At 41.8% G+C, this 20,046-nt stretch overlaps 1 protein-coding gene across 4 annotated transcripts in view; it reads left to right on the top strand.

The window, feature by feature from the left end:
* The window catches only part of prickle2b (prickle homolog 2b), a 113,432-nt gene that overhangs the window by 79,097 nt on the left and 14,289 nt on the right, over nucleotides 1-20,046 (top strand). For 3 of the 4 annotated variants that reach the window (XM_034689626.1, XM_034689635.1, XM_034689652.1), the window contains one exon: nucleotides 18,984-19,167. In XM_034689626.1, coding sequence (XP_034545517.1) covers nucleotides 18,984-19,167 — 184 coding nt within the window. Of the gene's footprint in view, nucleotides 1-11,769; nucleotides 12,239-18,983; nucleotides 19,168-20,046 lie in introns of those variants that run through there. The other variant, XM_034689644.1, reaches the window with a different exon arrangement.

The following is a 20,046-nucleotide window of genomic DNA, read 5'->3' as shown; positions in this document are numbered from 1 at the left end:
CGTTTAAACAGATTTGGCTTTTCTGTATAAAGCTTCAGCTATTCTATTCTTAAACTCTGTTATCTGCTTACACAAGTCTTATTTTTTTAGCTGTTAGCCTCATGTTTATCAATGGTTTATATACAGATAAGGTATCTGTCAAGTAAAAAATACCTCCCAACTACTTATCTATATGTATTATATCAACTTCACTTATAACTATAGTTAATCAAGTCACCTTTATTAATATAGTACATTTAAAACAACCAAAGTTGACCAAAGTGCTTTATTACGTATAATGGTATAGGGGGAAAAAAACAATACAGTATAATGAAACAGTACAATCTGAAGGGAGAAAAATGTTCTTATATCGAAAGGAAGGCCACAGAGAAGAGTTGGGTCCTCATCAACCAATAAAACCATAAAGGAGTGGGTGCAGATCTTATTTAAAATAAATAATAATGATCATTATCTTTATTTATATAGCACTTTTCAAAACAGGGTTACAAAGTGCCTTACAAATGAGAAAGAAAGTTCAGCTAAATAAGGGTGGTGTAACTTCATTAAGGGCCTTAAAAGTCAACAACAGAATTTCAAGATCAACCCTATAACTGACAGGAAGCCACTGGAGAGAGCAACACAGGTGTAATGTGGTCCCTCTCTTTATGGGTGAGCAGCAGCAATTTGATTGGTTCAAGCTTACATACAAAGAATCAGTACAATAGTCAGGGCGAGATGTTATAACTGCATTTATCACCCTCTCTAAATCTGGGGAGGGAGATTGGACTTTACCTTGGCTTTAAGTTGAACATAGTTAAGTTATAGTTGGCTTGTTATCTAAAGTACAACAGCTCAGCAAGAAGGCGCAAAAGGCTTGTTGATAACTCAGCCCTCTTGGTGGACGAAGAACACTAAACATTCGGAGCACTAAATTAGCTAGTCGAGGCTAATCTCTGGAGAAGAGGAGATCTATGTGTCATTTAGCTTATGGAACAAATAAATTCAAATAAGAACAAATGTATGTGATGAAAACTGACGAGCCATGTAGGTTTGCTTAAGTACACAGCCTCCCGTCTCACTTCTTATGTGCTCTGAGAGTTAACTCAGGGTCTGCTCGACTGATGATTCCCATCATTGACTTTAAGGCAGCAGCTATTGTTTTCTTTTTTAAAGGAATGTGTTATTCTCAGGCTTTTTGACACACACACACACACACACACACACACACACACACACACACACACACACACACACACACACACACACACACACATCCCTGACTGCAGCATCATGTGTTTGCACTCTCTCTCTGCGTTACTGTCTGGCCAGAATGAGTGTTTATGTGAAGTGGAGCCCAGCAACAGAGGCGAGAGGAATGATACTCAGTGATTAAATGTTCCACACTTCAGCAAGCAGCCGAAAGCTTTTTTTTTCCTTTTTTCTTCATGTCCCTGAATAGTTTAAAGTTGGTGATTTACTAGGTCTTTGGTTATTATTGAGCAATCTGGAATTATTATTCGGGGGACTGACGCTGTTCATGATGTATTCTTCGACATTTAAACTCAAACCAGGCTTTGGCTGCGTCTCTTCGTCCTTCTCCTGTGGTCTTCTTTGTCTTTGTGCCTCAGAATCTGATGTAGATAAAGTGATGTTATATCATCTCTATCATCGGTAAATTAGTGTCGTGTTTATGGCTGGTGACGTCTGAGCTGCTAATTCAGAGCCTCCCACACATAAGTGGAACTGAAAGAGCAACTTGTCTCTCTGAAAAATCACCACTAATAGGGAAATGTCTGTCAGTGCATTCTGTCTGCACTTAGATAAGCTTAGCTCTCTTTGCACATGTGTGGGTATGTTTCTGTACATTATTAGCTCTCTTATCATGTGTATGTGATTCCCTCCGTGTGTTCTTGGGTCTTTCGTTTTCCTTGTCTTCGTCCGCTGTACCTTTTTAAAAAGGTGTTTATTAATGCTCAGGTTCTCTTATCCTTTGCTTTAGCCTTGGATGGTTTTTAACCAATCCCAAACTACCCTCACTGTTCCCCTGGTTGTATGTAGGTGTGTCACTTTAGAGTTCCAAAATACAAAGGAAGTATGCATTCTGGTCCACAAATGTACGCATGCTGCAGGAGTGTCTATATGTTTCCTGTGCTCATGTGTGTGAGAACCAGGCTGTGATGTCATATATGGGTCAGCAGAAGGACATTATTGTGTCTGGCTCTCCACAGGAGGTGTATGAGGTCTGTTTTTGGGCTTCTTGTGCAGCACAGAGGCCTGTCTGTGGCCCTGGAGAACCTGAGGAGCGCCAGGAGCCTGTGGGGCGAAGAAATACGCTGTGAAAAGCGTGTTAAGAGGGGTGTGAAAGCAACCGAAGGGCGAGACACTGGGTTTTGTGTGGAACCTTTCCCTCCCCCTCAGCTGCGCAGCACACTCGCTCTCTCTTTATTTCTTTCTTCTTACAGTTTTCCTTTCATACACGCCTCACACGGAGGTTCACAGTTCAAATAAACAACGGCTCGAGCAGTGGGCCGGGCCTGGTGTAAACAGCAGCCAGCCGGGTGATTTAGTTTCTCTCGGGGCAGTGCTCTCTCTCTCACTGCTTCCTAATGGGCCGTGCTGTAAATGAGGGACACAGGAGAGAGTGGGGAATGAAGTGGTTGAATAAAAAGCTACTGATGGACAGAGACTTTGATGTGACTAACTCATGAACAAGTTCCTTCAGACTTGGTTTTCAAAACAAGCCCACTGTAAGTTTCAAAAGGCATGACAAGTGACGGATTGAAGGTCGGTAAATGGAGACGTGTTCGCTCTGAGAGTTCGACCTCGGTCTGATAAGAGTTCTGTAATGGGATTTGTCTGTTTCTGTATATGAATCGCTCGATGTGACTCATCCCTCCTCATCTTCTGTGCTACCTCCATAGCCTCGCCTGTCAGTGTGTGTGTCCTTTCTGCCTAGAGTCTCAGCTCTCAGAATCGAACTGTCAATAAGGTCCCTGGGTTCACCATCTCTACTAGCCTCTGATGAAACACACTGTGGGTCCATCACGTCCTGGAAATGGCAATTTCTCCTTCAATCCATAACGTCTACAGCCTTCAAGATCCTGAGGGGAGAGAGCTGTGGCTGTGGCTGTGGCTTTATTGACTGGAATGTGTGTGTATGTTTGTTTGTGTGGATCTGCTCATGATCCATTCACCTTTGCTGAGGTAAACAGTTTAATAGGACAAAATTGGTGGGAATTAAAATTCTCAAGAACTCACTGACATTGATCATTGTAGGAGAAAATTCTGTTATTAGATCAGAAACCATCTTTAAAGAATATTTATGGCTTTCAAAACATTCCCCTTTTTCCTGTCAGACTGTAGAAACAGTAGAACAACTGTAGAAATCTCTATATACAGTATTAAAATAATCCAATAATATAATATTTGCTTTATTGCCGGCTTTATTGCTTTGCTGATTTGTTCCCTCTTTTCTTGATTTTACTGAAGCAAAAATGACTTACAGTTCCAATTTTTGATTGCTGCTTATGTCAAATGTAGTATTTTAGAGCCTTTTACAGTACTCCTTATGGTTTAAGTTACTTTGTAGTGATTGGCAGCGTAAAGCTGTACTCATCAGCTCTGCTGCCGTTGCCTGGATTGCTGGACAGGATCTTGCTCAACTTTTCCCTGTCAGAGATGGTTTTGGCCTTGTAGCTCTCAGGCCACTCACATCAGTGCTGTGTAACATCATTATGTTCCAACTCAGAGACCCTTCTGAGACAAAAACTAATGTATTTGCTTCAATGTTTACCAATTCAGAATGCTACTAGGAAGTAAGGATTTTGCCACAGTGTCAACAGGCAGAGTTGAAATGTGTCTGCGTAGATTGATTTGATATCACATCCTTAGCATCACGTATATTGATCCGGATTAATCACCATAGTTATGGAGTTTTGTGAGTGTGAGTGTGAGCGTCTGTGTGTGTGTGAGTGAGTGAGTGAGTGAGTGTGTGTGTGTGTGTGTGTGTGTGTGTGTGTGTGTGTGTGTGTGTGTGTGTGTGTGTGTGTGTGTGTGTGTGTGTGTGTGCGTGCGTGCGTGCGTGCGTGCGTGCGTGCGTGCGTGCGTGCGTGCGTGCGTGCGTGCGAGCGTGCGTGCGTGCGAGCGAGCGTGCGTGCGTGCGTGCGTGAGTGAGTGCGCATTTGCGTGTGCGTGTGTGTCCCTTCAATTTTCAGTTGATCATTAAATACTGTTTGTGGAAAGACAGATATTCTTTGAACAATGCCAGCACTGCTCCTCCCACCACAAACATGTCATCACTTGTAGTCAGTGTGTAGTTACAGTATAAATAGGGCGAATTGAACCTGAAGGTACATCTGTAATTGACTATCATGGCTCATGTTCAAGTATTTTTGTTGTCACTCAGTAATTTACCCCACACCACACACAGACAGGTTTTATGACAGGAAAAGTTCAGTTAGCGTGTTGAAAGAATCTCTCTTTTAACCATCCTGTTGGATTGTGTTGATAACAAATTGCAAACTAAACTTATGGTGTAGTTTTACCTAAACGCTTTGTTCCATCACGGATCCAAAGACCCCTCAGAAGAAATTCGGTTTGACTGACTGATCCTGTCTGTCGCTGCTTTACCCACAAGTTCTCTCAATCTAAATATTTAAACGTTGCATAGCTGAGTGTTGGAGTTTATTTAACTTAAAGTTTAAACCATTATGGGCAAGGGCTGGAAAGAGTTCCGTTCAATGTACCCACTCTGTTTGGAATTTTTTAAGCTTAAACAGACCTTGTTCTTTGTAATTTTCTTATTCCAGCCTAACCAAATGTATTTATTTGTTCCTATACTTTTAACAAATCTGAGCTCTACATTTGAAATCCAATGAATCACTAAAAAGCTTGAAAGCATGTTGCCTGCCTCAGTAGCCCAACCAGCCAAACACACATTCAACCTGTTTCTTGTGTCGCTCTCACTCACAGCAGCTGGATAAGTTGGTTTTACCTGACTTCTTTATAAAGAAAAGTGAGCAGGAAACCTCAAACTCCAGGTACAGGCTGCTCTCAGCTTGGCTTTGTGCGGCCCCTCTCAATATGAGAGGTGATATCAAATATCAAGACAGCGGCTGCCACCCCACAAATGTGGTCCAGCTAATGAGTATGCTAATATTCATTATTAATGACGACAACATCTGGTCAGTCCCCATGTGATTGTGGCCAGAAGAAAGGGTTTGAAGGTGATTTTTTTTTTAAGCAACAGCACCAGAAATAAAAATCAGAAGAGGTTTGGATGATGGAGTGATGTACTGAATGAAACAAAAAAATCACTCAGTAGAAAAGAGAGAGATGGAGAGTGTCAGCAAATCAGTTTCAACACCCACACCACTAATCTGGGTCATGATGACAAGGTGAGGAAGAAGAACATCAGTGGAGGCTGAATGAGAGAGTTGAGTCAGAGAAATGGCTGCAGGGTGCTGAATGTGGGAGGTTTGGAGGTGGGTGGTTCATTCAGGGAGCCACACAATCATCCTGCATCACAAATACATGTTGCTGGGTGAGAAATTTGAGATTTTTGTGTATAACTTCAGAGCATTTTTAAAGGAGGCTACTTGCAGCACAGATGGGGAAGGTTAAACACTCAAAAAACAAGATCTTATCACCCAAATGTCTCTATACTTCTGAATCACCAACAGTGGAATAATAAAGATGTCAAAACTCATTTTTCATTGTCTCCTGTCTGCCATTCCTCATATCCCACTGCGTCCACTACAGTTTTTCTTTACTTCCTACGACTATTCCTTCCACTTCCTTTTTTAAAAACAGAGCATGACCTAGTTATGTTTTGAATAAGAATCCACATGTACACTATGTCTGAGGAGAGTGCATTGAAACCGCCGTTGTTGGGCATAGTGTGCTGGAAATTGAGCTGCGTCACCCTGGAGAGTGCTGTCTACTGTGGAGATGGATAGTCTAATGGACAGATGAAGGTGGGCTTGGAGAGTGTTTTTCCTCTGTGCAGAAGAGCCCTTCTGTAAGTGGGCCAGGAGGGGCAAAAAATAGCTCCAGTCCCCTTGAGGAGTGACTCCTCAAAGTCACCTCTTTGCCCTAGGCCTTAATGTGTGAAACCAAGTGTCCATACTCTTTCCATCTTCCCCCTTCTTTTCATTTTCTTCCTCAGAGTCTCCCCCTTTTTCCCCTGTAAGGCTTAATGGCATACCCAGGCCTCTTTATCTGCACGTACTCTGCAGCAAGAGTTGAATTTGTGTGCTAACGAACCCCCAAGCTAATTAGAATTTCAGCCTAGCTGGCTGCGCTTTTCATTTCCTCACCATTTCCCTCCCTTTGGACAAATACAATTTCACCCCTCAACCCGTGCAGAATTAATCCAGTTAATGTTCAACACAGGGTGAATAATGTCCACTTATCTGCTGGGAACACGGGTACAGAGAGGGCTCCTGGGTAGAGGACCAATAGTTAACCCCCAGATTTAGTGTCACACTAAATGTCTGTAGTTGAGCCAAATGACTGCGAGATTACAACGAAAGAGAGTCAGTGTGTGCTGAGAATGACACTGCTTTCACTAACCAAAACACTGACCTGAGCTGGGTTGGGAAAACCAGTGAACCTTTGAACTAGCTGGCAGCAACTTCCTCTGCTTTCTAATTGAGTCTGAATGTCCACATGAACTATTTCACTCTTAATGTAGCTGAGGCGCAGGGTCTCATCAGCAGGTACACAAAGGTTAAACGCAATCCAAGTTTACCAGGACAATCGACGCTGGTTGGCAACAGCCTCCATATCAGCTCCACTGTGCAATTCTCTGGGTAAACACCACTTGTTTGTTGGTCTGTGTCCCAGCACTTAATCCTCAAATTGAAGATGAACTGCACTCTACTCCAGGTTTTCTTTAAGACTGGGCTTAACATGTGTGTGAACAGCGTCACCAGACCATATATCAAGCAGTAAGGAATCATAGCTATTCCAACTGACCGAATACAGAGGCAAAGGGGCAATTCTACAGCCACAGAGATGAATTAACACTCGACTGGTGATGCTCTGCATAAGACAATACTTTCAGATTAAGTACAAAGAATGAAAATTGAGCCACCAGAGAGAAATGTTCATATCACACTTTCCTTTCTCTTCCTACACACATTGCATGAAAACCCTACAGAGCTTTTTGGTTAGTTACAAACCATGTCTAACACTCCCCCCTAATCCCAAAAGCTAAAGCTAAAATAAACAGGGAGGCTGATTCAGACTCTTGTCTTTATCTATTGTTACACATAATGTGCTTACCTTGTAGCTGTGTGGTGTATACATGAGTGGACAACTCTGCCATATTCCATGATGTAGCTGATGTGCACTACTTTAATGTAATCGAAAATTAACTTTGGAGATTCCATGTGAGAATGGCAAGAGCTGCGAGACATAAGAAAAAGAAAAAGAACCGACTCTGGAAAGGTAAAACTGCATTAAGGAAATTTGAAGACAACTTAATTCACTTCTCCCCATGCATTTGCAGCAATAGGGGGACTGTTGAGTTGAGCCCTCCTTAGCTCCACCTCCTTACCTGTTTTTTGGTTGATTGAAAGTTAGGTCGAGTCAGCATTTCCATTTGGCAACTGCCATTGTTAAAACTTTCAGAAACCCCTTCACCACAAACACAATTCTCCCACTCACCTTATTAACGCTCTGTATAATAGTGAACACTTGAAAAGGTAGCTTCCCATTTAGCTGATGCTGTATATTAAAGCCTCATCTGATGAGTTATATTTGTTTTGCAGGCTATCACTTAGTTTAAACTGACATTGACCTTTATATTGATTCCTTTACCCTCTATTTACAGAATGAGTTCTGTAACCCAGCCCAAAAGCATGATGGTACACTCATACTCTTTGTCTTTTTGGAGTTATTCCTAAACTTGTCAATAATCTTTCCTGACTCCTGAGGAATGAAATGGCAACACCATATTTTTCTGAACCTTAAAATCCTCAGTTGTAGACCTGTTGGGGCACTGGCTGTAGCCGGGTTTGGGATCAGATCTCAAACAGTGGAACACTTGGAGTAGCTTAAGAAACCCTCTGCAGCGTTAGGACAAAAAGTTACATAGGAGAGGAAGCTGGCTTGCTCCCTCCCTCCCAACATGAGCTATCAGCTGTTGGGGTGAGTCCCAGCTGCCTCGTGTGTTGACTCTGGAGTGATAGCCATCAGCATTTGCCACATGAAAGGAGAGGAGACTTGTGTTCCTAAAAAAGCAGATGAGAAATAAAGATGAGGAGGCCATGTTTGAATGCTGGCTACAGTTCAAATCGAGATAGCAGCATTGATTTATCAGGTGTGTTTTTCTGACCATATCGGGACGTATATAAATCAGTTCCTTCCCCCCGGTAAGATGTGAATAATGTTCTTGTAGGATAAGATCCTTTGAAGCGGTACAACTTTTTTGCATACTTTCTTGCAGATAGTGCTTCCAGCCTTGGGGGGAACATGTATTTACATTATCAGTCATCCTGTGCTTTGATAGAGACAAAAGCTCCAATATGCTTATGCATGCTTAGGAAGGGAGTAAACCTGTTTGGCTCAATGTCTAAAATTACCATCTCTGTGCATGCCAAGAGTCCATGAAGGCAATGCTATCCGTGGTATGTCCCCCAAGCTGGCCTCTATGCTTTTATTCGGTCCACTCATGGCATTTAAAACAGCTAGCAGCAGGTCGAGAAACCGTTTACTGGGGAAAAGGGAATGACTTGTTGGGGCGAATAGCCAGCCTCAAACCAGTTGACCAATTCAGTGGTTTATACGAGTAGAGGACACTGTCACTTAGGGCTCCTTGTAAAAGCATGTGGATAAGTTTTAAGTAGAGCCTGAGGTGTAATTGATATTCTTGTGTGTAAAAGGGACGCAATTATATGCTGAAATTGCTAGGCCACGTGTGACGGGAGAGTCCAGGGCAGAAAGACGGCTTTCACTAAACAGAAAAGCAGAGCTTCAGTTTGACTTGAGGGACGCCAGAGAAAAGGTTGTTGAGAAGGGAAAAGAGACCACTGCCCTGTCCTCAAAAACTGGGGAGGTTGTTCACAGCTTCCTCCTGTTTTCTCCAGAAAAATGCTTCCCTGTCATTTCAAAGTAGTCTTTTTGATTTCTTTTCTTCATTTTAGCCTTTATTACTTGTGTTTGGCAAACACGCAGTGGGAAACTTTGGGAAATACATACACAAATCTTGATTTAATTACTCTCTAACCCACTTTCATGCTATCCATCCTCTGAGTTGCCTTCTGAAAATCTTCCACAAAGCTGTTAGGTTTCGGTTGCCAGAAAGACTTTTGGGCGTTTTTCCTTTCTCTTGACACATTTTGCGTTACACAAATAAGCAAATGGGGTGCCGCAGTGGGATGTTGTTTAGCACTCCTACCTCTCATTGTAGGAACAAGAGCATCACAGTTTAATGCTGTGCCAGTGTTTCAGAGATTAAGAAGGAAGGAACCAAAATAGCTGAGATGGTGGCAGTCTGTTAGAACAATTGTGTTGTTTATGTTGTTGCTAAACGATGAGTTGTATTGATCATTCCCATCAGTCCTCTGCTTAATTTCTCATTTGGAGGACTGTATTTTGGAAAGCAGATAGGGTCATATATAGATTTATGGGAGCATTTATTATTATGTATAACATATGTAAAGATGGTAAACATAACTCAGTCATGTTCTGATAGATCTCTGCCAAATCTAAAGTTAGCTTCAGATTCTGGAGGGCTCAAAAGACACAGTTAAAAAAGTTTCTAGACTATTAAACCCACTTGAATTTTGCTTTTGCTTTTGTTTTGGTAGATTTTCTCAAGTCAGAATATCTTTTGTTCTGTCTCCAGCTAATGTCTGCTTCTCATGTTAAACAGCACTGTTTTGTTTACAGGCGCTCACCTCCCCATTTCCCCACGCAGGCCAGCATCCTGCGGCTCCTCTCTCCCCCTTCTACTTGTATCTGGCCAGTTGATTCAGGGAAGTGGTTTCATTCACATGCAAATTCTGCTAGAACACCATCATTCACGCTGCTAATTACACCAGTGTTGGACGCTGACTTGCTGACATCACTCTGGGATATTAGTATGCTGCAGGGAGGAGAGGGGTCTGGTGTCATCTCTTCCTTTGTGTGTGTGTGTGTGTGTGTGTGTGTGTGTGTGTGTGTGTGTGTGTGTGTGTGTGTGTGTGTGTGTGTGTGTGTGTGTGTGTGTGTGTGTGTGTGTGTGTAGGTGTGTGTGCACTCTTGTATATGTGTGTCAAGTAAACCAGAGAAGGCCTCCTGACAGGATGTTAGCAAGTTTGCTTCCCCTTAAATTGTAACAGGTTTGAATTTGGAATTTTAATTATTCGTATATCTTTTTAAAGACTTGACCCTTTGAGATTTTTTCTCACCTTTATCGTTGTTATTTATTTCTAATCACTGATCATTTATTATAATCCTCATTCCAGGTTTTTTGTTTGTAATGTTATGGCTCCCTTTTGAGAGGTAATTAGAGAAAAATACTCAAGTTGGTGCCTGTTTTTTTTTTTTTGTGGAATCCTCTGTAGATTACTGTAAAATATAATAATTTACCTTCCACTAGGACCTTTAAAGCTCCTGTGAAGATTTCTAAGGAGGTTTTGAAGCGGTCTGAAATGAATAAAGATGCCTCTATGTGACCTAGTAAAGCAAACAAGACCATCAGTGACAAATTTGATAATTTATTTGTTGTTTATTTTATCCCCAGTAACCTCTGCTCTGACAAAGCTAGTTACAGCACACTGAGGAAAAGATGCCTTTGTTGAAAAGATTCACTATGTGGGACCATAGACTATAAAATATGGACGTAGTATCCGTGACTTCACACATCTGTTTCTGAAGCTCTGTTTTGAGGCCAATCGTCAGCGGCAGCCATATTGCTGCTGTCAAGCGATTGTGACGTAAAGAGGCGGGCTTTGAGCCTCCTAGCCAACAGCTACAGTGTTCCCGCCTGTCAATCAGGTCAGCTGTGCCTCTCATTGAAAGACTCGTAATCTCAATACCTTCAAAACTGCCACGTTAGAAAAAAATTCAACCCCTCCTACAGTGTGTGCCGACCGAGAAATGAGCTATCCAGACTACACTCGTCTTTTGTACCAGGCTGTTAACATGTTTATTTCTGCTGCAAAGATCGTCTTTTTTGAATTTGGTGTGCATGTGGTTTCCGGTACTTTTGGAGCCAGTCTCAAGCGGATCCTCGAGGAACTGCAGTTTTTAGCACTTCCACATTGGACTCATATTTTTAGACCTGAGGTTGCCTCTTGTGTGGGACTTATTTGTAAAACATAGCAGGATGACATTTTTCATCACAACAGACTACTTTTACAAAACAAAATCAGTACAGATATAAAATGTATAACTGTGTCCACGGGGTGCCAAAATCATCGCTAACCGCAGTTCTTTACAGAAGATTTAATTAAAAGTATAGAATCCTATTCCTTTTTTTTTTTTTTTTTTTTTTTGCTTTTTTATGTTGTATGCTATTGCTAAGTGCTGTGGGTTTAATTGTCTCCTAGCTCTGTCCTTCCAACTACTCCCAAACTTTGTATAAATGTTTTTTCAGATTTTTACTACTGCGACAAAACACTTATACAAACAGGCACATAAGGTACACCTTATTACGGACCGGAGGGATGTCCAAACATCTGTTACAAAAGCCCTTATTTTGAAAGAACAAACCGGAAATAGTTGTATAACTTGAAGACGCTTCACACTGCCCTGGGATTAAAGCGCTGCTGTTCACTGGGTCAGTCAGCAGCGAGCGGAGCAGCTCCAGCACTCCTTACTTTTACGCACCGAGAGTCCACACGGAGCTTCTCTCTGCCTCAGTTATAGAAACTTTACCTTCTTCCACCGGAAATTTTCTCTTTGCTCACTTGGATTTCAAATAATTCAGTGGACTCTGCGCTCTGCTTTGGATCTGTAACGAGGAATTCCGATTTTCCACACTTTGTTGGCTCTTCGTTTACGCTTTCTCCTCTCCATTCCCTGAACCCCTGACTGTGTATGCGGATATTAGGGGTCTGACAAAAAGGCTTTTAGGCAGAGGGGGTGAGTGTAGCAGAGGGGTGCAGACACCACGCAGCGGGTGAGGAGGGTGTTTTCGTGGCAAAGCTGTGGCGTTGGAGTAGGGTGACAAATTCTGCAATGAAGAAGATGTGTACTCAAACCCGCAACAGCACTAACAGCTCCGAGGTCAGGGCTATGGTTTTCCTCCGTTGCAGTCTGTAAGAAGGTAAGCAGCTGATTATTGATCGTGTTTGTGTTGGGTTTGAAGCCGTTTTGTAGCGCAGTTGACGATCCAAAAGGACGCTTACATACTTATTGAGTTCAGATCTGAAGTTCACTTTCTTCTTCTCATGAAATCAAATTCAAGGATGACTTTAAGTTCTTACTGTCTTGTTAAAACATGTGCGTAAAGAAGTCGTTGCGTAGGAGACACAGTCAAACCAAAATCCAAATTTGAACGCAATAGACATATTGGCTTATGTTACAGAATTCCCTACTTCAGTTTAATCGAAATTATATGTCATGACTTGAACGGGATGTAATTATGATAAAAGTAACGCAGAATGCAAAGTTGTATGCTTTCCCTGTATACGTGTTTGCACCAGTTTTCATCCCCCACCCCACCCCCTGTAGCGCATTGGTCAAGCTACTGTGCGCCTACAGCCAAAAACTCTTTGTTGGGGAGTCTCTGTGCCATATGAGCGTCAGGTTGCTCAGAAAACAAACAAATAAGCACATGTAGAGTATTTCAGTTATATCCCCTTGCATATCAGCTTGTTTCTTGATGCTCCTTCACTTCAGTGCTTCCATTCAGTTGTTATTGGAGGCATTCTTGCTGAGAGACTGACCCTTTCCCTTGATTTGCAAACTGTATTGGTAACAAGTGGCAAAATTTGCAGATTCATGGCAGTTGTTTTGGGTAGAACATTTCAAGACTGAATGCAGACTAATTGAGCCGTTTAGGAGGCTACTTTTTAGCTGTGCGAAGGGTCACTGGATTAGCACATGAATGGGCTGACGGGGGAGTGATGAATAATGTGGCTTCGGCAGCTGGCTGCAGTATCATTTGGCTCCTCAGGTCTGAGAGTAGCTCAAACAGTCAGTGAACTGACAAGGGCCAAAGCCCCGGATCAATAATATTCCTGACATTCTAGAGTAGCTTTGGAAAAGGTCATGTGCTAGTCGCTGCTTTTTCTTTCTGACACTAAAAAAAAGGGGTTGTTCTGATTTTCATATAAAACTCTGTGACCATGTGACAGATATGCTGAGCAACACTTTTTTCCTCAATAATAAATTCCAAGGTGGAAGAGCAAATACTTTTAAGTCAAACTGTATGTCTTTGGACTATATATTTCAGGAACCATTCCCTTGGATACTGCAGTCTAAAGTATGTGTTGAGGCTGTCTTGGAGTCCCTTTCTTGACTCCCTGTACAGTGTTGTAGCTGTAGAGTAGGGTCACTTTATGGGACACGCAAACATTTAATGAATAAGTAATATGCTCTATTAAAGCCTCTCTGTAGCTGAAAAGCATGTCTGTCTGATAAAACATAAATAAAACACTTCATTTTGCCTATCACACTAACCTCACACCTTAATTGTGAAAGAGAGAGAGAGAATGTGAGAAGATGCGATGCACCTACTTTTTTACTCCTGACAGTGAGCTTGATGACACAAGTCAAATCTCGAGCAAATCTGATCCTGGTCCTCATCACAGAGAGCCACCACTTTGTCGTCTATAGTGTTTGTAAATGTTTTGTATGGTGTGCATGATCTGTTTGGAATCGTCATGTATGGATTGATCAAACAGGTGACTGTCAAACCCTATTTCGGTCAGCTCCTGTTCGTCTTTGCATTTCGTTCACAATAATTTTGGCATCAAATATTTATTTTTTGTCCCTTGTCTGAAAGTCAAAAACATCAACATCAAAGGAGATACTTGTGGTTCTGAACAGCAGAAACTAGTCTTACCATAATAAAACAGTAGTTTCCCAGCTGCATCTCTCCACTGAGTCTCACATGCATGCTTATACCCAGTCAAATAAGTATTTGGCTCCCATCAAGTTTGCAGGTTCAAAAAGGTAAACAGACTGTACTTGAATGGTTTCTTTTCAGTTCTTTGACCACTCAAAGTGCTTTTATACTTCATGTCACATTCATCCATTCACACCACATTCATACACTGATCATACACTGCTATATAAAGTGCCCATCAGTATAAACTAATCTCAGTAACAGACATTCATACAGCACTGGCTATGTCATCAGGAGCAGTTTTACAGTCAGAGACTGCATGAGATGGGATTGAACTGCAAACCCTCCGAATGGGAGGAGGCTGACTCTACCAGCGAGCCACAGAAAGTTGTTTTAAAAAAGGATTTGAATTGTAGGAAAGATATCCCAACTTTGTAATGTCCACTCTAAGTTTCTGCTCAAAAAAATGTTGTTTTGAAACAGGCAATCTCAATTCACAGAATTGCACCATTTCTGGACTCATCCCATTCATTCTAACACAATAATAAAGACTCCTCTAACTTAACTATTCATGTACAGCCGGTGCACTAACATAAGGTGGACTCCTACACACGACGGCGGTAGCTAAAGGACACGTTTCAGCACTATGCCACACAGCTAGCTTAGCTATCGGGCTCTTAGTATTATAGGTATTGACTTAACTTAAGAAGCTGCTGACAAGTCAAACACAACCATCAATATACATCTTACCTGCTGCTAGTCCTGACTGATTTGATTTGTGAAACCCAATCCCAGATTTGTCTTCCTAAAATGGGACCGGCATCGTTACCAAAATCCCATTCGCTCCATAAAATCTGCACTTTACTAATAGGATGCATGCTCTGTGATACCAATGATGATAAACCCTGAAGGCATAACATGTTTTATCATACATTTGGAATTTCCCTCCTAACCACTGAGGACACTGTGTTTTTACTGCCAAAGTATTATGTACTGTTGGATGTGTCCCCTTTGTAAAAGAGCATGAGGGCTGTCATCTGTAGAAAATACAAAGATGATCTAACTTTACTGTCCATTTCAGGGTAAAAATGATCATTAGATAGAGGAGAGTGGGATAGAGATAGTGAGAAATAGGGCTGGACTTTGGCATTCTGTAATTTGTTATGACAGGTGGATGCTGGCCCAATGTCTGTCCTGAAGAACACGCTGCATCTGGTTCTTACTAATTGTCCACTAATGGGAAATGTCTTTCTCCCGCCTGATTCTTGTCAGGAACACCTCGAGCCATGTTTAACTGTGATTAACTCCTAATAGCTCTAAAGTCAACATGCAGCCTAGTGTGGATTAAATACTATGTTTTCTCTGCATAGATAATATTTGAAAATGGAACTGTTTGTTGAAACCCCCGGGAAATAACATCACCGGTTTCAAAACACTGAAAAGAAAAGTATTCACCAAACAAACGGCTGTTCCAGAGACAGAAGTCTATCCTCGTCTTCCCCTGCTTCTTCCAGAGAAAACAAAGGCAGAAGCAGGAAAAAATAAGACAAGACTTGGCTGCAATGTGCTCCCAGCTGTTCTCTCCACTGTGCTCTCCTCTCCAGTCATCCAGCCTTCGCTTTTTTGTGCAGAGCTGCCATTAAAAGATGGGATTTTAATCTGACCGTCCAGAGTGATGCCATGGAAAAGCTGCAGTGGTTTGGGAGCTGGTCAGGAATGATAGGGAAGCAGAAACTTCAGCTTCAAACCATTCAAGGCTATACTTTCTTGACTGGGGCTAATCTTGAGATTGTATTGTATTAAATGCAGCTCTTTTTTCTTTTGGTCTTGCAGATCATTTCAGCAAACTTCATCATAGCTTTGACACGTGCTGAAATAGGGAAATTTGAGCATTGTGTTTGGGATGCTTCTCTGGCCAAATTTGTGACCATGCTAGCTGAAAATCTGACACCAGTGACCTAAAACAGTTACACCAAGTCTTCTTAACTGGCACAGGTTCCTATCATACACTAGTTAAGCATTAAAACAATGCGTTACCAGGGTTACAGGGCCCATCTAGAGGTGCAGGGTGCTGATAATTAACCCCAAAATGGTGAATCATTGTCTACTGACATCACAGTCACTGGATTACTATCTCAAAACATACCCCCCAGGGCTTGAACAAACCTCGTGCTCTGACTGACCAATGAAACATAAGCATTTACATATGCAGGGGATGAAAGGCCAGTTTAATTTGAATGATAAAGAACGAGGCTTTTAACTGTCTTCTCTTTACTTCAAAGTTATTTATGAGGAGTGGGTGATGCACTCCACTTGCATTACCAAAGTCCCCGAAATCTCCCCTAATTGAAATCATGTAGATTACCAGGGGAAGCTCGGGATTAAGTTTCAGTTTAAAGGAAATCCGGGGCCTGTGCACGAAGCATGTTGTAAATCAGGAGGATAAGGGGAGAGAAGGAGCAACAGGCCCCTCAAAACCTACAGTATCTCAGCCAGAGCTGATATTAGGATATCAGATGTTTGTGAGGTGAATCACTGGACAGGGTCATCTTCACACATCTGGATAGAATTGGTCAGAGAGGACGGTTTTGCCTTGGACCAAAGGTTTCTTTGCATTAAAATTGAACTCTCCAGAGACTCTATATGCAGGGACACATAGATGTGTCCTCCCAGAAGGAATGTGGTGTGTAATGCTTTACTTCAGCTCAGGCTATTTGTATACTCTTATCTCCAAGCAACCCTCCTCGCCCAAAGGCAGAAATAACTACCATCCCATCCCTGTGCAACATGTCTCTATAGGAAGAGGTGTCCACACATGCTGAATTCTTATTTCTGCAGCGTAGGTTCCATTTTTTTTCACTTCCCATTATCATCCTTGCTGCAAGAATGGGTGCATGCATTTGTGAGTGTCCTCCAGTTGATCAGTCATAAATAAGTGATGACGCTGAGTGTGCTGGGCTGTAATGAGGCAGGCTGCGTTGCCCCTGGCTATATCATCATGCTGCTGGGACAGGGATTTGCCAAACACCAGGCTGCTGGCTTGACAGCTGCTTGATGACTTTGTCTACCTAAGCTGCTTTCCTGCGTTGGTTATCATACATATCAATATTAATATTCTACCCACTTAGTGTATGTTTTTTTATGTCTTATCTATGGAGCTAGTTTGTGTAGCTTGTGGCTTGCACTCTGACAATGACAGCAGAAATCTTTCGCTTTGCTCAGGACTTCAAGCTAGAGCTGAAAGTAATTTACTGACAGCTCTCTGTGGATGGATGGTGGGCACAAAGTGTTGACTGAGATTTTTTCCTGCTTCAGACCTATATATTCTCACATCTTCTTTTTAAGCGGTACATGTTGTATGACCAGTTGCAGCATGTCAGTGGGATGCCTGACTTAAGAGATTCCCAAGTGGTTTCCAAGTGTTCCCAATATCCTCTCCATCATCAGAATCCATCAATGCTAAGCTAGTGAGACTGAAGTGCTTCGTCAATCAAGACTCGGCCCATGCACAATTAAGGCTCTGATAAATAAAGACAAGGTGAGACTTGGCCAGCTCTCCACATGGTGCTGTCTGCGCTGCAAACACTTTACGCCAACAGATCCTGCGCCAAGCAAGCTGTCAGTCTGTCAAAGGGTGTCCTGAGTGTCCTTAAGCTCCTCTGTAGGGTTGTCTGTCAGACAGGCAGGCGTCCGTCTGGGAAGGTAATTGGATTGTCTCCCTGGTTTGGCTGCTTTAGGGGCAGCAAGGGTTAGTGGGATTCAACCTCCTGGCCACCCACAGTCTTCTCATCTTGCAGGTACTTAAGGCTGTCAGGACATATGGATCTGTATGTAGGCAGAGTTATCTCTTTTGGAACTAAGTACAGATAATGAAAGTGGCCTACATTTTCATATTAATCTAGTATCCAACTCTCGTGCCCTGTTCTTCATTTTAGGAGATCTGTGTCAATCTCTAAAGGGTAGCTCTTACTACTTGATCCTATTATGTAATACAACTGGCCAGAATGTTGTTGTTGTTGTTGTTGTTGTTGTTGTTGTTGTTGTAGTTGTCGTGTTTTTGAGGTTATGAAATAGAAGTGTTTTATTGCTCTCTGTACAAAACTGAATAGAAAAGAGCAGCAGGAGGAGTGTCACTGTGAAACACATCTTTTCTGTAGAAAGTAGGATTAGTTGGATGTCGTCCTCTTTGAAGCTGGGTGTGTTTGCTTGTCCAATTACAATAAAGCAGTATCCTAGTGAAGCATCTGCAAGTGTTTCTTCCTAACCTTGAACACAGAGATGTTTATGTGTTTGACTGCTTTCCATCACTGTCATTGGCTGTGTGCTGCTAATTCCCATAGCCTGTTGTTGATTAAATCCTTGTTCTGGGTACCCAGGAGGACTGTTAAGCATTGTATTTGTGGTGCCCTCATTTTACTGTGAGAGCTGCAGTAGGGAGCCTTGACCTTAGAACTGTGTGAAGTCCACATCCTTCATGCGATGGGGGTCTGCAAACATGCACAGACTCTGTGAGGTTTTGAACCAAAGCCAAGATTTTCACAAGGGAGTTACTTTGGCTACAACAAAGTTGCATGGTTGGAGAGTTTTCTTTCTTTCCAGGTTGTCACAGGTTACCTTTAAAAAAGAATAAGGTTACATTGATGGAAGGCTCCAGATGGAGAAACAGTAACCACTGAAAGACATCTTGTTTGTTCTGAAACTTAATCACTCAAACATAGTTCTTCTCACTCAGTGATTTATTAAACTGAGTATTTGTTTAACCTCCAGAGGCAGTATATTCTGGAGCACTATGAGTTGAAATGAAGAAAAACTCTTGTCAAACTACAATCTTTTCAGCAGGATCATTAAGAAGGTCAGCTTACAGCTCATTTAATTTGAAGTCTGAGGCTCTAACTCCTTAGAATCTTCCATTCATCGGTCAATGTAAAAAAGTAAGTTGTCTGCATACAATATTTACCTGACATATTTGTGTGTGTGTGTGTGTGTTTTTCCACTATAGAAAGATCTGTGTGCACTGTAAGTGTCGCCGTGAGGAGCATGCAGTGACAGCCATGCCTGTTGAGATGGAGAAGACTGTCACCAAGCTGATGTACGACTTCCAGAGGAACTCGACCTCAGATGATGACTCAGGCTGTGCGCTGGAGGAGTATGCCTGGGTACCACCGGGGCTCAAACCTGAACAGGTATTATCATAAACTCGTACAAACACTCAAACGATGGGCAGCCCATCATGGATCTGAAAAAATGTGCAACAACGGCATTGTGCAAAAGCCCTGTGGAAATCATACAAGTTGATTAAATGAAAATAAGAAACTCGAGGTAACATTACTTTCACCAATCAAGGTTTGGTTTTACCATCCTAACTGCAATGTAGATAGAACAAGGGACTTTTGCTGCTGTTAAACAAGAGATCAGGTCTGCTGAGTCAGTGAGCTCTTTTAAATCTCTTCATAAAACATACTTTTATTGCAGAGCCTTCCCAGATTTTACCTGAATTTATTTGACTTTATTTTGTTTGAGCCGTCTTAAGAAATATATTTTAAAATAATTGTATTCCTTTGGAGTTATTTTAGGGGAATTTTATGTCTTTTAAAATATGTTTTATTTCCTTGTCTTGACTTTTGTGTTTTTATGATCTGCCTGTTTTATCTTGCTGCCCATGTAAAGCACTTTGTAACCTGGTTTTGAAAGGTGCTCTACAAATAGAATTATTATTATTAGTAGTAGTAGTATTATTAGTATTATTATTATTATTAAACATTTTGCTGTTAGTGGACTGTCATGATAGATGTGAAAAGACATTGAACAGATAAATATTAGCCCTTGCAGTTTTCTACTCTCAGTGTGGTGTGACCTTAGTTATAGTTCTAAGTCGTACACTGTGTATAGTTTTACACTTCATGCCTGTATTGTGCAACTAGTAATATGTTAGCCTGCCAGCTTTGCCTTGTACTCTTTCTACAGGCCAATGGATTATAAGGGGCTGTGTGCCTCCAGCAGTAAAATTAATGTCCAATTCATTCCACCTACAGAAATGTTAACAGCAGATTTCACCCCCCTTG

Source organism: Notolabrus celidotus, chromosome 1 (assembly GCF_009762535.1).
Source record: "Notolabrus celidotus isolate fNotCel1 chromosome 1, fNotCel1.pri, whole genome shotgun sequence".
Lineage (NCBI taxonomy): Eukaryota > Metazoa > Chordata > Actinopteri > Labriformes > Labridae > Notolabrus > Notolabrus celidotus.
Note: the sequence above shows the minus strand (reverse complement) of the source record. Positions and strands in the feature narration are given on the sequence as shown.